Source organism: Mixophyes fleayi, chromosome 3 (assembly GCF_038048845.1).
Source record: "Mixophyes fleayi isolate aMixFle1 chromosome 3, aMixFle1.hap1, whole genome shotgun sequence".
In the NCBI taxonomy this organism is placed as follows: Eukaryota; Metazoa; Chordata; class Amphibia; order Anura; family Limnodynastidae; genus Mixophyes; species Mixophyes fleayi.
The window spans coordinates 179,080,463-179,093,539 of NC_134404.1; the positions used below are offsets into that span (position 1 = coordinate 179,080,463).

Below are 13,077 nucleotides of genomic sequence, written 5' to 3' on the forward strand. Positions count from 1 at the left end.
TTGGTTGCTATAGGCAATATCTCCATTTTCCCTTTTTAGAAGGTTTGATAAATCTAGCCCTCTGTATGTTACCTCTTTTATTTAGTTGAGAAAGGAGATGACTGGATAACATTTATTCACTTACCGTCCTGCAGTTTTATTTTGATGATACATTTCCCACGTGTAGCATAAAATTAAAATGTAGCAGGCCACTATTAGTGGTAAGGGAAAGAAGAAGGTTGTGATTGTCAAGTAAAGTGTATACCTATAAAACAAAATAGTAGAAAAACACAGAATTAAATTCATTTGTATTAGTCTATATTTTAAACTCAACTAATTGTCCAAAACATCTAAAACTAGACATTTACAGAAATTATGGAGCACAACAACAGAGCCAATGCTAGCTCTTATGTTTGCATCATTAATCTTATATACATTGCTCATGTCCTGCACAATGTTCCCTAAATATATAGTGAATGGCTGCCTTGTGTTGGTAGTGACACATTGTACAGTAGATGGCATGTGAAACTAACTGGCACAGGGTATGGCATATGGGTACATTGGACAATTAGATGACACATTAGCATATATAGGCAAGAAATTTTGCTTAGACTATGGAATGGGGCCACATAACACTGTGAATGTGTTTGATTGCATAGGTGCAGGCACAAGTGCTATCATAATGTGGGGGTAATAATTAGTGGTGTACAATGGAGGGCACATAGAAAGTGGTGGTAATATGGGGCACACAGTGTAGGGTGACATAATAGGAGCAATACAGTAATCGTATAAAACAGGAAATTAATTTATAGGTGAAATTGTTGGTAGGGTTGTTGATGAGGATTTTTAAAGTGGTTAATTCAGTGGATAGGAAATGAGAGATGCAAAATTGTAAATACATTTGGGGACTTGGTTTGGGGGAGAGGGGGCAGAGATGACTGCGATGCTCAGATGGAATGGAGAGAAGAGACTGATGATATGTATTTCAAAGGATGAGAGGTCTGGGTGAATGACTTTGAAGGTGCAACAAAGAATGAGTAGGAAACCTATTCCACCACCCTAACAGCCACTGGGTTAAGTGTGAGGGTTGTTCCAACTTGTATAGAATGGTAAGTGATGAGGGTGCAAGGAGCAGACCATTTCAAAGATCCAGACAGAAAAAAGGGGGTATTGTGGGTAAGTAATGGAAGGGTTGAGTTGAGATGCTCAAGAGAGTGGAGTTGGAGGTAAGTAGGAGGATGGTGGTGAGAAAGAACAAGATATGTTAGAGGGAAGAGAGTATAGGGATATTAACGGATTACTCCAACAGCCGCCAATTAAAACAGCTATCTTGATCATCATTGAAGGTATAAAAAAATTAAAAAACATAACAGCTTTGCAACAGCTACATAAATAGCATACAAAGCTGTTATGTTTTAATTCAATCCTATGATAACCTACCCCTTTTAATTTTAGAATAGGGATTGTTTTGTTATTAAAATAAGTAAAGCAGGGGACAAACTGAATTATAATGGATGTGCTGATAGTACATATCCTCTATACCACTCTGCATAATATCATTAGCGCTATATAAATATACCATAATAAATAAATGAATAGTAAAATAGTAGTGCAAACACCTTGGGCTCTTAGGTTTTTTAATTTTGTTGGTGTTATTCACAATCAAATACAAAATGGACATGAGGAGTAAAAGCAGTGGCTGACAAAATTGTAGCCTTATCCATGAATTAAATTCATTGAATTTCATGTGCCCTATTCTCCAGATTGTGGTAAAAGTGAGTTAGGTCCTTCAAGTTCCAGATCTCAACTTACGTCAATAACAACAGGGGTGAAAAGCTTGTGGAACTATTTCCGTGCAATAACAGGTGACCCAGAACATTTTCAATCTATTTTCAATGACTTTGAAACTGTGTGTAGTTACTGATTTATTAATTCCACCAGTTAAGAGGAGAAAAATGTTCACCTGCAGCGATTCGTCCCAGCATCATTTTGATTCAACAGAGGAGCAGGAGAGAATAACTTAAATGCGCCTATTCTTAGACTTCTGGACTGCTGAGCTTAGATATTAGCAATGATATGATAGTTGCCAGCAAAGTTATACCATCCTCAGATTACTTGAAAGCTATATTCTTCTTGATTTAGAATTATGATAGATTGGTTCCTTAAGTTAGCACTATGAACACAACCAGACAGTGGCTTAATCGTCTAAAGGATTCAGAAGGGTCTTCCATGTTCAGGACTTTTAGAAATCTATTTAATACTTTAAAGTCTTACTTACTTACAAGCCATTCATCTGAAAGAACCTTTTCAAAAGCACTGCATGTAAAAAAACTAACTAGGAAGTACAATGTTTAAACAACACCTCTATTCAGGGGTTGGCTGAGCAGGGGGGGGCATTTTCCCTAGTCCTAGTGTGGCTGCCTTGGGCTGGGTCTTTACCTGAGCTTTTTTCCCCTTTAAAATCCTTTAATAGGCTGCTGAGCAACCACCCCCCCCCCCCCCAGGCTAAAAATTGCCTGCCAGCCAGTATTCAGATTTTTATTAATTGTCCAGAAATTGGCTTTGCCAGATCATTACAATACTGTGATTTAGAATTTTCAATTCCTAACACCTGACCAGCAGTCTTTCATCTCTAGAACAGGAAGACCAAGAAACCACCTGGTTATCACTACAGCCAAAATGTGGCATTTTCTGTCTCATTTTTTGAATGTTTGAATTGGTTAAGAAAAAAGGGTTTAAAAAATTAAATAAATCTTGGATGCACACATTCATTAAATCTGCTGCCCATCCATATGCTGAATCTCTATTCTTGCCTGCTTATTTTCACTATTTTTAGAAAGCAGTTATAATATGGATTTAGAAGGATATAAGAAAGAAAAGGGACCATTCAGTCCAAATAGTATATATTATTATATTGTATTATTATTTATTATATGATTTATTACCCACAAAATATATGTGATGCTAATCCAAATAATGACAATTAAATGAATAAAATAAGAAGAAACATATATAGTGCTCATAATTATAATCCAATTTAAAGTTCTTATTACACGATTTATTGTAATAATACAAACATTCAAAAGTATATAGACACACATCATAAAACAGGACATTGTGGGAAAAAAGACAATATTTTCATGTTGTGCTAAGAGCCTCCTGCTTTTTGTGGGACCCGAACATTGAGTTTCTGATTTATAGTTGTGTTCTCATGCAAATGCACTACAGTAAGGGAGTGCAGATGCAACTTAAGCATCTCCTGGAGATGCATCTTATTTTGGGTCACACATATCTTTGAAATATATTCCTTAGCATGTGTAAATTTTGTGCCTACACAAGATGAGTGTAGCTCTCTAGTTGATGATGCTATTTGCCATATATTTGCTCCAGGTGCATTTAAACTAGAGATGCTCGGGCTTGATTTTCGGAAAACTGAGCCCACCTGAACATAGCCGATCCGAGTAACGAGTCGAGCTGGCTCGGTACTTTGGTACGCCTTTGGATCTGAAAACGAGGTAAAACGTCATCGTCGGATCTCACAAGTTTTGGATTCTATAAGTACCACCATTCACGGAGATGCTGCACCATTTCATAGAGAGACACAGAAGGGGTAGCATGGTTGTTGGCAGTCTCCAGTTCAGTTGGGCAGTGTCATAGCTAAAACAGAAAAGGAAGGGATGGCAGTGTTTTTCAATGTCTCCAGTGACATTCTACTTTGCCATAGCTCACCCAGAAACAGAAGTGGCAGTGTTGAGTTCTGAAACAGAAATTCAAATAATAGGGCTGGCAGTGTTCTTAAAAGTCTCCAGTGACCTTCTACTGTGCTATAGCTCACCCAGAAACAGAATAGGTGGCAGTGTTCAGTGCTGAAACAGAAATTCAAATAATAGGGCTGGTAGTCTTCTTAACGGTCTCCAGTCACATTCTACTGTGCCATAGCTCACCCAGAAACAGGAGAAGTGGCAGTGGTCTTGCCAATCTACAGTATACATGCCATTGCTCATTGTCAGTGCTGAAAGAGAAATAATAGGACTGGCAGTGTTCTTAAAAGTCTACAGTCACATTGTACTGTGCCATAGCTCATACAGAAACAGGAGGAGTGGCAGTGTTCTTGTCACTCTCCAGTCACATTGTTCTTGTCCCTCTCCAGTCTTCAGTCACATTGTAACTCCACCTGATCCTGCTATCAACATCCAAAGAATGCTGAAGGATTATTATTTTTTTAACAGTATAAAGACAACAGCTTTATTAACAAAGAACAGCGTTGCTTGCAGAAGTAATGTAAGCATGGATCTTTTGAATAGACATGTATACGTATTACTCAAACCTTACTCTTTGCTGTTCTTTCATCAGTATTGCACGAAGTGTTTGTAATCTGTACTTTACGTCAAAGGTACCTAGCTATATTTAAATTTTTTTAGGATTGGGGCCGATTCAAAGTTCAGTGATGACCTTGCTTTTTCTATGAATGTCAATTGCTCTTTTTAGTGCATTGTCTGGAACAAGATTCGATATACTCATGTCAGAGTGATCACAAGCCAATTTTTGGACACCTGGCGGATTTACCTTTCTGAAGTTTATTTTCAATTATCATTTCAATAGCTTCTCTCTCGTATGTGTGACCACAAACTTTGTTTTTTACTGGGTTCACAATCTCCAACTGTGTTGTAGGAGTGCGCTGGGTGACGGCGATCTCCTCATCTTCATTTTCCAAAACTTCGTCTGCAGGGGCCGATAACACAGCCATTTGTTTTCTCTGGTGTCTGTATTATTTTTCTGAAACACAGTGTATCTCTTGTGTACAATCTTTCTTAAATCCGGGATCTCATCCGGTGGGTCACGTTTTAATTTAAGTACGGTTTCCTAAACTGCATCTATATATTGGTTTAAATCTCTGTTCAATGCAGCGTATTCCAACATGACGGATTTCATGCTGCCCACATGTTCCGTGTCACAGTCTGTCTGAAGCAGATGTAATGCCACTCCAGTTGTAATATCCATTCCTGTGTCTACATAAGATTGGCAGTTCTTTAGGGATGAGAGAGGTATCCAGAGAAGAGAAGGAGATAAAAGATGCTGCATGAGAAGATATGGTTTAATAATGTAGAGTTCATTGAAAACACTGTTGGGCTTAAGGTTGGGCTTGTAGCTTGTTTTGTGGGGGCCCAAACAAACCAAGCACTTCAGCGACAAAAGTGGCATTCCTTGTCGCTGGAGTGTTTGCTTTGTTAAACTATACATGTCCTTTTCAATATCTTACAAGAGGTTGGGTGGGAGGGCCCAAGGACAATTCCATCTTGCACGACTTTTCTTTTCTGCCACTGTTGTGTGGCACTGTTTCCTAGATGTGCTATGAACTGCCATGTGTTTGTGTCGTTGCTCTGTTGCTTAGTATCAAGCCAGGTCATTGCAGTCTTTGTCCGATAGTGGATGAAAATAATATTGTGACCTGTGAGGTGGTCAAAATTGACAGAAAATGTCTGGGAATTAGTGTTATTGAGGTTAATAATAATGTAGAAACAAAAAAAAAAAGAAGCAAAATTATGTGATTTTAGCATATGTTAGCTATTTTTCTAAAAAAATACAGATCCAAAACCAAAAACACGAGGGCGGTTTTGCCAAAACCAAACCCAAAACAGGAAAGTAATCCAGACCCAGAAACCAACTCCAAAACCAAAACAGGTCAGTGAATATCTCTAGTTTAAATAATCACTGAATTTCTGCTGTTGATTTGTATTTTGACGCTCTAACTAACAGAGTATTAGTATATAGAGGATCATGGAACAAGATCTGAAGAAGGGGACATTACTGGGCAAAGAATGAGCTGGTTTAAGATTAAATGTAATAATGTGAAAGCTAACTATGGAGGTAGAATCTGGTGATTGGTCAAAGGAGCTTGTGGTGATATTTTGGGTATGATGGTGTATAAAGTTGGTTGAGTTAGACAGAAGCTTGGAAGTGAAAAATAAACTGTCCTCCCACTTGAAATAGCTTGGTGGTGATGGTGGTGGTGGGGGTTAATTTGTTGATGTGGTGTTTTATATATTACAGAAGCAACACTGGTCTTGGTTATGTTCGTTACCCCTTCTTTGGAAGGGAGCCTGGTTGTATGGAAAAGGTAACCCAACCCAAGCATAGTTTTTCATGATGCATGTTGATACAGTCCTCCACACATTTCAGGGCTGGTTAGCCAAGAGATTATATATATATATATATATATATATATATATATATATATATATATATATGTGTGTGTGTGCGTATATGTGTGTGTATGTATATGTATAATATATATATATATATATATATATATATATGTGTGTGTGTATATATATATACATATATAGTATATATGTGAGTTATAGATAGTTATCAAGGATTTATAGAGAAGGCTCTATGTATTAATCATCATCATTTATTTATATAGCAAGTCCCGGGGCAAACATAGTAATAGACAATACTGGGTAGTACAGACAGAGAGGTAAGAGGGACCTGCTCTCAAGCTTACAATGTACTATGTATTGTCACAGGTTAGCAGTGCCGTTTCCCGGTGTAAAATAGCAACACTTCTCATGTATTATCTAAGTAATAGCACACCAGTCCAGTGCCTCGGTACAAGTAGCTACAGCTAGTTTTATTTAACCTGTCCAGCTCTAGCTAACATAATAAAGAATTCCCTCGCTAAGGTGGAAAGACCTAATGTTCCTATCACACAAAATAACAGAACGTTCAAGTAACAATTACAGTGTCTCTCAGCAGGCTTCTGACCTGTTCCCAAGGCAGTGAGAGACTGAGGGAGCAGCCTCCAGCCTTTTAACTACACCTCACAGGTGCAACTCATAATTAGCCAGCAAGTGTCTAGCAAGTTGGAAGACCTGAAATGGGCCTAATGAATGAAACGCATCCTTCTCTCGCCATTCATACCCCACGGGACCCAACACTGACTTTTCCTGCAGCTGAAAGCAATCTTTGGGAAGTTCTTTCCCAAACACAATCTCCCTTGGGTTTTAAATCATATAGGAGAGAAACCTGGGACATATATATCTGCCATCAACAAAACACCCAATGCTTCTGTCACAGTATGTTATGGTAATGATGATAGGATGCAAACGGCTTTTCTCAATTTATGTCATAAATAAATACTGTGGATTATTTGCATCCACTCAAATGTTGGTGTCCTGTGAGTTTCTATGTGAGTTTAAGGTAAGTCATTGTACAGGAATTAATGCTGCACAGTAATGACATATTAACCATACCCATTGCTATTTTATTAGCATTCAATATGATTGCTGTAGCATTCGGTTTGTGTTTTGGCTTTCAGAGTGCATCATGTTTTGGAATGCATTTTGTTCTATTTTTTTTACTTTACCATTAGTAAACAAATTGGGGAAGTTCACAGTGAGCTCTGAACACTAATAACAATTCTAGTAACAAACGTATGCAAAATTGCATTTTTAAATGCAAAATTGTCAGTGAGTATGAGGCCTTACTGTGTGTCAAACTCCATTAAAAAAATAGCACAAATTAAACACAGTGGTATGGACTCAAAATGAGACATATTTTTGTGTAGTGTGCCTTTGTGTTTTTCGCATTGTGCATGCTTAGAAATGAATATATGCAACCGCATCTATTCAGACCAGGGAGTTTTTGGCACTTGTGACTTATGACTCCTTACATCTGATGGGTTGTGAGAGGGGAAGGAAGAGGTCTTTTAACATAGGCAATGTTCAGTAAAGGAATGTTTCAGATTCAGACTGGGAAGTAGTTTGATACGACTGAAAACACAGTTTCATTTGTGGCTGATCGGGGGCAGGTGTAAGTAGCAAATGATGATGACAAACACTAAAACTTGTGAAGCCCTTGTAATTAGAAGTTTGAGAATGATTTGCAGGAATGTAATAATTCCTTGCCCATAATTTAGGATTTGCCAAGAGTGTAGCAAAGATATATATTTTTTTTTTGTAGGCATGTAGGGAAGTTGTTCTTGTTGTAAGAGCAATGTTATTCAAGTTTAAATGGTGCTTCGTAGCAATCGCGTTGTGACATATACTGAAGAATGTGTCAGTTGTCAAGTGGACATATCTACTACTCATTCAGACCTGGCCGCATCTTCAACTCTCAATACGGTGTGCATACGCGTATACTTGCATGCAACTTCATCAATCTCTACTTAAGCTTATGCTTGTGTTACACTCTGAATCAGACTCAGTGTGTGTTAGAGATGAGGGGGCTCGGATTTCGCAAATCCGAGCCCACCCAAACAGTGCGGATCCGAGGCTATGACATCCAAGTCTCGCGTCGGATCTCGCGAGACTCGGATCTCATAAATGCCCCGCTCGCGGCCGTCATCTTTATTCTCCCTGTGGTTACTGAAGAGGGAGGTTGATGTGCTCTGTCCTGCTGATAACTTTACAAACGTGGTGCTTTGTCCTGCTGAGTGAATTAGTCCAGTGCTCTGTCCTGCTGATTTATTTAGTCTAGTGGTGCTTTGTCCTGCTGAGTGCAGTAGTACTTTTCCCAGTGCTCTGTCCTGCTGATTCCAGTGGTGCTTTGGCCAGTGTCTGTGCTGTTGAGTCCAGTGGTGCTTTTGTCCTGTATTTGTTTCTGATAAGTCCATATCAATTTGTTAATTAGCCAAAAATCTTTTAAAAAATGTAAAAAAAATCTCTAAAAAAAAAAAAAAAAATTTTTTTTAAAAAACAATTGAAAAAGTATAAAAAATATTATAGAGCAATATATTCTTGCAGTCCCAAAATAGAGGACCTGCCATTTCTATTACTATGTTCATTATTTCTGTAGTTCCAAAAAATAGGAACTGCCAGTTCTATTACTACGGTCATTCTTTAAGCAGTTCCAGAGAATAGGTACTGCAATCTATATTACATTTAATACGTTCAATTTTTAAGCAGTTCCAGAGAATAGGTACTGCAATCTATATTACATTTAATACGTTCAATTTTTAAGCAGTTCCAGAGAATAGGTACTGCAATCTATATTACATTTACTACGTTCATTCTTTAAGCAGTTCCAGAGAGTAGGTACTGCAACCTATATTACATTTAATACGTTCAATTTTTAAGCAGTGCAAGAGAATAGGTACTGCAATCTATATTACATTTACTACGTTCATTCTTTAAGCAGTTCCAGAGAATAGGTACTGCAATCTATATTACATTTAATACGTTCAATTTTTAAGCAGTTCCAGAGAATAAGTACTGCAATCTATATTACATTTAATACGTTCAATTTTTAAGCAGTTCCAGAGAATAGGTACTGCAATCTATATTACATTTAATACGTTCAATTTTTAAGCAGTTCCAGAGAATAGGTACTGCAATCTATATTACATTTACTACGTTCATTCTTTAAGCAGTTCCAGAGAATAGGTACTGCAATCTATATTACATTTAATACGTTCAATTTTTAAGCAGTTCCAGAGAATAGGTAGTGCAATCTATATTACATTTACTACGTTCATTCTTTAAGCAGTTCCAGAGAATAGGTACTGTAATCTATATTACATTTAATACGTTCAATTTTTAAGCAGTTTCAGAGAATAGGTACTGCAATCTATATTACATTTACTACGTTCATTCTTTAAGCAGTTCCAGAGAATAGGTACTGCAATCTATATTACATTTAATACGTTCAATTTTTAAGCAATGCAAGAGAATAGGTACTGCAATCTATATTACATTTACTACGTTCATTCTTTAAGCAGTTCCAGAGAATAGGTACTGCAATCTATATTACATTTACTACGTTCATTCTTTAAGCAGTTCCAGAGAATAGGTACTGCAATCTATATTACATTTAATACGTTCAATTTTTAAGCAGTTCCAGAGAATAGGTAGTGCAATCTATATTACATTTACTACGTTCATTCTTTAAGCAGTTCCAGAGAATAGGTACTGTAATCTATATTACATTTAATACGTTCAATTTTTAAGCAGTTCCAGAGAATAGGTACTGCAATCTATATTACATTTACTACGTTCATTCTTTAAGCAGTTCCAGAAAATAGGTACTGCAATCTATATTACATTTAATACGTTCAATTTTTAAGCAGTGCAAGAGAATAGGTACTGCAATCTATATTACATTTACTACGTTCATTCTTTAAGCAGTTCCAGAGAATAGGTACTGCAATCTATATTACATTTACTACGTTCAATCTTTAAGCAGTTCCAGAGAATAGGTACTGCAATCTATATTACAAGAGAAAGTGAGGGAGGAGCTGGTAAACCATTGCGATTCCACCAAGCATGTAGCTCTTGTGGATGAAGCCCTTCGTACGCTTTGCCAGGATCCGAGGGTGGTCACTCTTTTAAAGTCAGAGGAATACATTCTGGCCACTGTGCTCGATCCTCGGTTTAAAGCGTATGTTGTGTCTCTGTTTCCGGCAGACACAAGTCTACAGAGGTGCAAAGACCTGCTGGTCAGGAAATTGTCCTCTGAAGAGGACCGTGACATGCCAACAGCTCCACCTTCATTTTCTTCCACACCTAAGGCTGCGAGGAAAAAACTCAGTTTTCCTAAAAGACCCACTAGCGGGGATGCAGACAACATCTGGTCCGGACTGAAGGACCTGCCAACCATTGCAGACATGTCTACTGTTGCTGCATTGGATGCTGTCACAATAGAAAAAATGGTGGAGGATTATTTTTCTGACACCATCCAAATAGACATGTCAGACAGTCCATATTGTTACTGCCAAGAAAAAAAGGCAGTTTGGAAGCCCCTGTACAAACTGGCTCTATTTTACCTGAGTTGTCCCCCCTCCAGTGTGTACTCGGAAAGAGTTTTTAGTGCAGCGGGGAACCTGGTCAGTGAGCGGCGAAGGAGGTTGCTTCCTCAGAACGTTGAAAAAATTATGTTCATAAAAATGAATTATCAATTCCTCAATCAAGTACAGCACTGCCCTCCAGATAATACAGAGGGACCTGTGGTTGTGGAGTCCAGCGGGTACGAATTGATAATGTGTGAGGATGAGGAAGTACACACTGAAGGGGGCCAGGAATCAGAGGATGAGGATGACATCTTGCCTCAGTAGAGCCAGTTTAGTTTGTACAGGGAGAGATGAATAGCTTTTTTTGTGTGGGGGCCCAAACAAACCAATCATTTCAGCCACAGTAGTTTGGTAGGCCCTGTCGCTGAAATGATTGGTTTGTTAAAGTGTGCATGTACTATTTCAGCAACATCAGGGTGGGTGGGAGGGCATCTTGCAACTCTTTTTTTGGCATTATGTGCTCTTTGGGGCCTAGTTCTATCTCCATCAGAGATATTCCTGCAGGCCATGTCACCGGCACAGCTATGTTAGTGTTAGACGTGCGCTGCATACTCTGTCTGATTTAGCAGAAGCTAGGCATTGCCCTTGATAAGCAAATAGGCTTTCCGTGATACTACATTGTCAGGGATTAGGCTAAACAGAGTGTCATGGTATTTGAGATCCCTACCTTACCTACACACAGCGTATACAGCGCTGCAATTTGTTCTATCATATTAATGTTTAGATAGGGTCTCTCCATATTAACACACTCCGCTTGCTCACATCACCCAGTGAAGCAAGCGCTATATAAGTGCCAACTTTTAGACACGTTAGGCAGCGTCTTTAATGAGAATACAGTCTCTATATAATTGTGAGTGCTTTAAGATCTTACATGACCTTTAATCAGGCCACTTTAATCGCTGCTCTATTACAGATCTCTGTCCAGTGATCATCATGCATATTTTTGCAGAACCAAGTTAAATATATAAACAGGGTCTCCTAGAATACGTACTATTTTATTTAAAGGAGTTTTAAGGGGCATTACACTCTAATAGAGAGACTCATCATTTCTGAATAAACAAAATTATATAATTCTTGTTAAGTTCCAAAAAAGAGGAACTGCCATTTTTATTACTACGTTCTTTCTTTCTGTAGTTCAAAAAAGGAGTAACTGCCGATTCTATTAATACTTTCTTTATTTCAGTAGTTCCAAAAAATAGTAACTTCCATTTATATTACTACGTTCTTTGTTTTTGTAGTTACAAAAAAGAGGAACTGCCATTTTTATTACTACGTTCTTTCTTTATGTAGTTCCCAAAAAGAGTACTGCGATTTTTATTACTACGTTCTTTCTTTATGTAGTTCAAAAAAATAGTAACTTCCATTTATATTACTACGTTAATTGATTGTGCAGTCCCAAAAAAGAGGAACTGCGGTCTTAACATCTATGTTGGTTTTAGACGTCCATCCGGTGTCCGCCATCTGTGCAGTGGAATTCAGACCTGTTGAGGGTGATATATTGTGGCCCCAGTACCAAATTGGGTACCGGGGCCACTCCACTACGCAGTCCAGATAGATGCGTATCATATATTAAACTACATTCAGTGTTAATTAAAATGCACTGTCATGATCGAAAACAAGAGGTATTGACACGCTAGAACTCCACCCTCTATATGCTGCAGAGGATGGAGGAGCAGCCATATGTGCAGTGGAATTGAGACCAGTTGCAGGAGGTATTGTGGCCCCGGTACCAAATTGGGTAGTGGGGCCACTCCACTACGCAGTCCAGAAAGCTACCTCGGTGCAACGTTTTGGACTAAAAAAAATATTGTGAGGTGTGAGGTGTTCAGAATAGACTGGAAATTAGTGGAAATGATTGTTATTGAATGTTTTTGAGGTTAATAATAGCGTAGGAGTGGAAAAAAAACAAAAAACTGGATTTTAGTGCTTTTTATGCTTTTTTAGATATAAATCAGAACCCAAAACCCGAAATCAGAACCAAAACCTTTCGTCAGGTGTTTTGGCAAAACAAATCAGAACCCAAAACCTCAAGCTAATCAGAACCCAAAACCCAAAACACTAAAAGTGCCCGGTGCACACCCTTAGTGTGTGTACATGTGGTACTGAACAGATATTTAGTTTATACTGACAGTGATACATTACTTCTCCTGTAGCCAGCTCAGATTGAAAATAAATTGGTTCATATATATGGTCTCTGTTTACAGAAAAGCAATGCTTAAGGATATTGCATATTGAAAAAAATTAAAACCTTTAAACCTTTTAAGGAGCTTTTATTTAAGTATCATGTAATTGAAAGGAAATGAGCTCAT

General features: G+C 38.0%; 1 protein-coding gene across 1 annotated transcript in view; it reads right to left on the bottom strand.

Annotated features, from left to right (window-relative positions):
• Positions 1 to 13,077, bottom strand: part of MCHR2 (melanin concentrating hormone receptor 2) — a 97,994-nt gene that overhangs the window by 25,831 nt on the left and 59,086 nt on the right. The window contains exon 4 of the mRNA XM_075200633.1: positions 125 to 244. Within this exon, the coding sequence (XP_075056734.1) occupies positions 125 to 244 (120 nt within the window). The remainder of the gene's footprint in view (positions 1 to 124; positions 245 to 13,077) is intronic.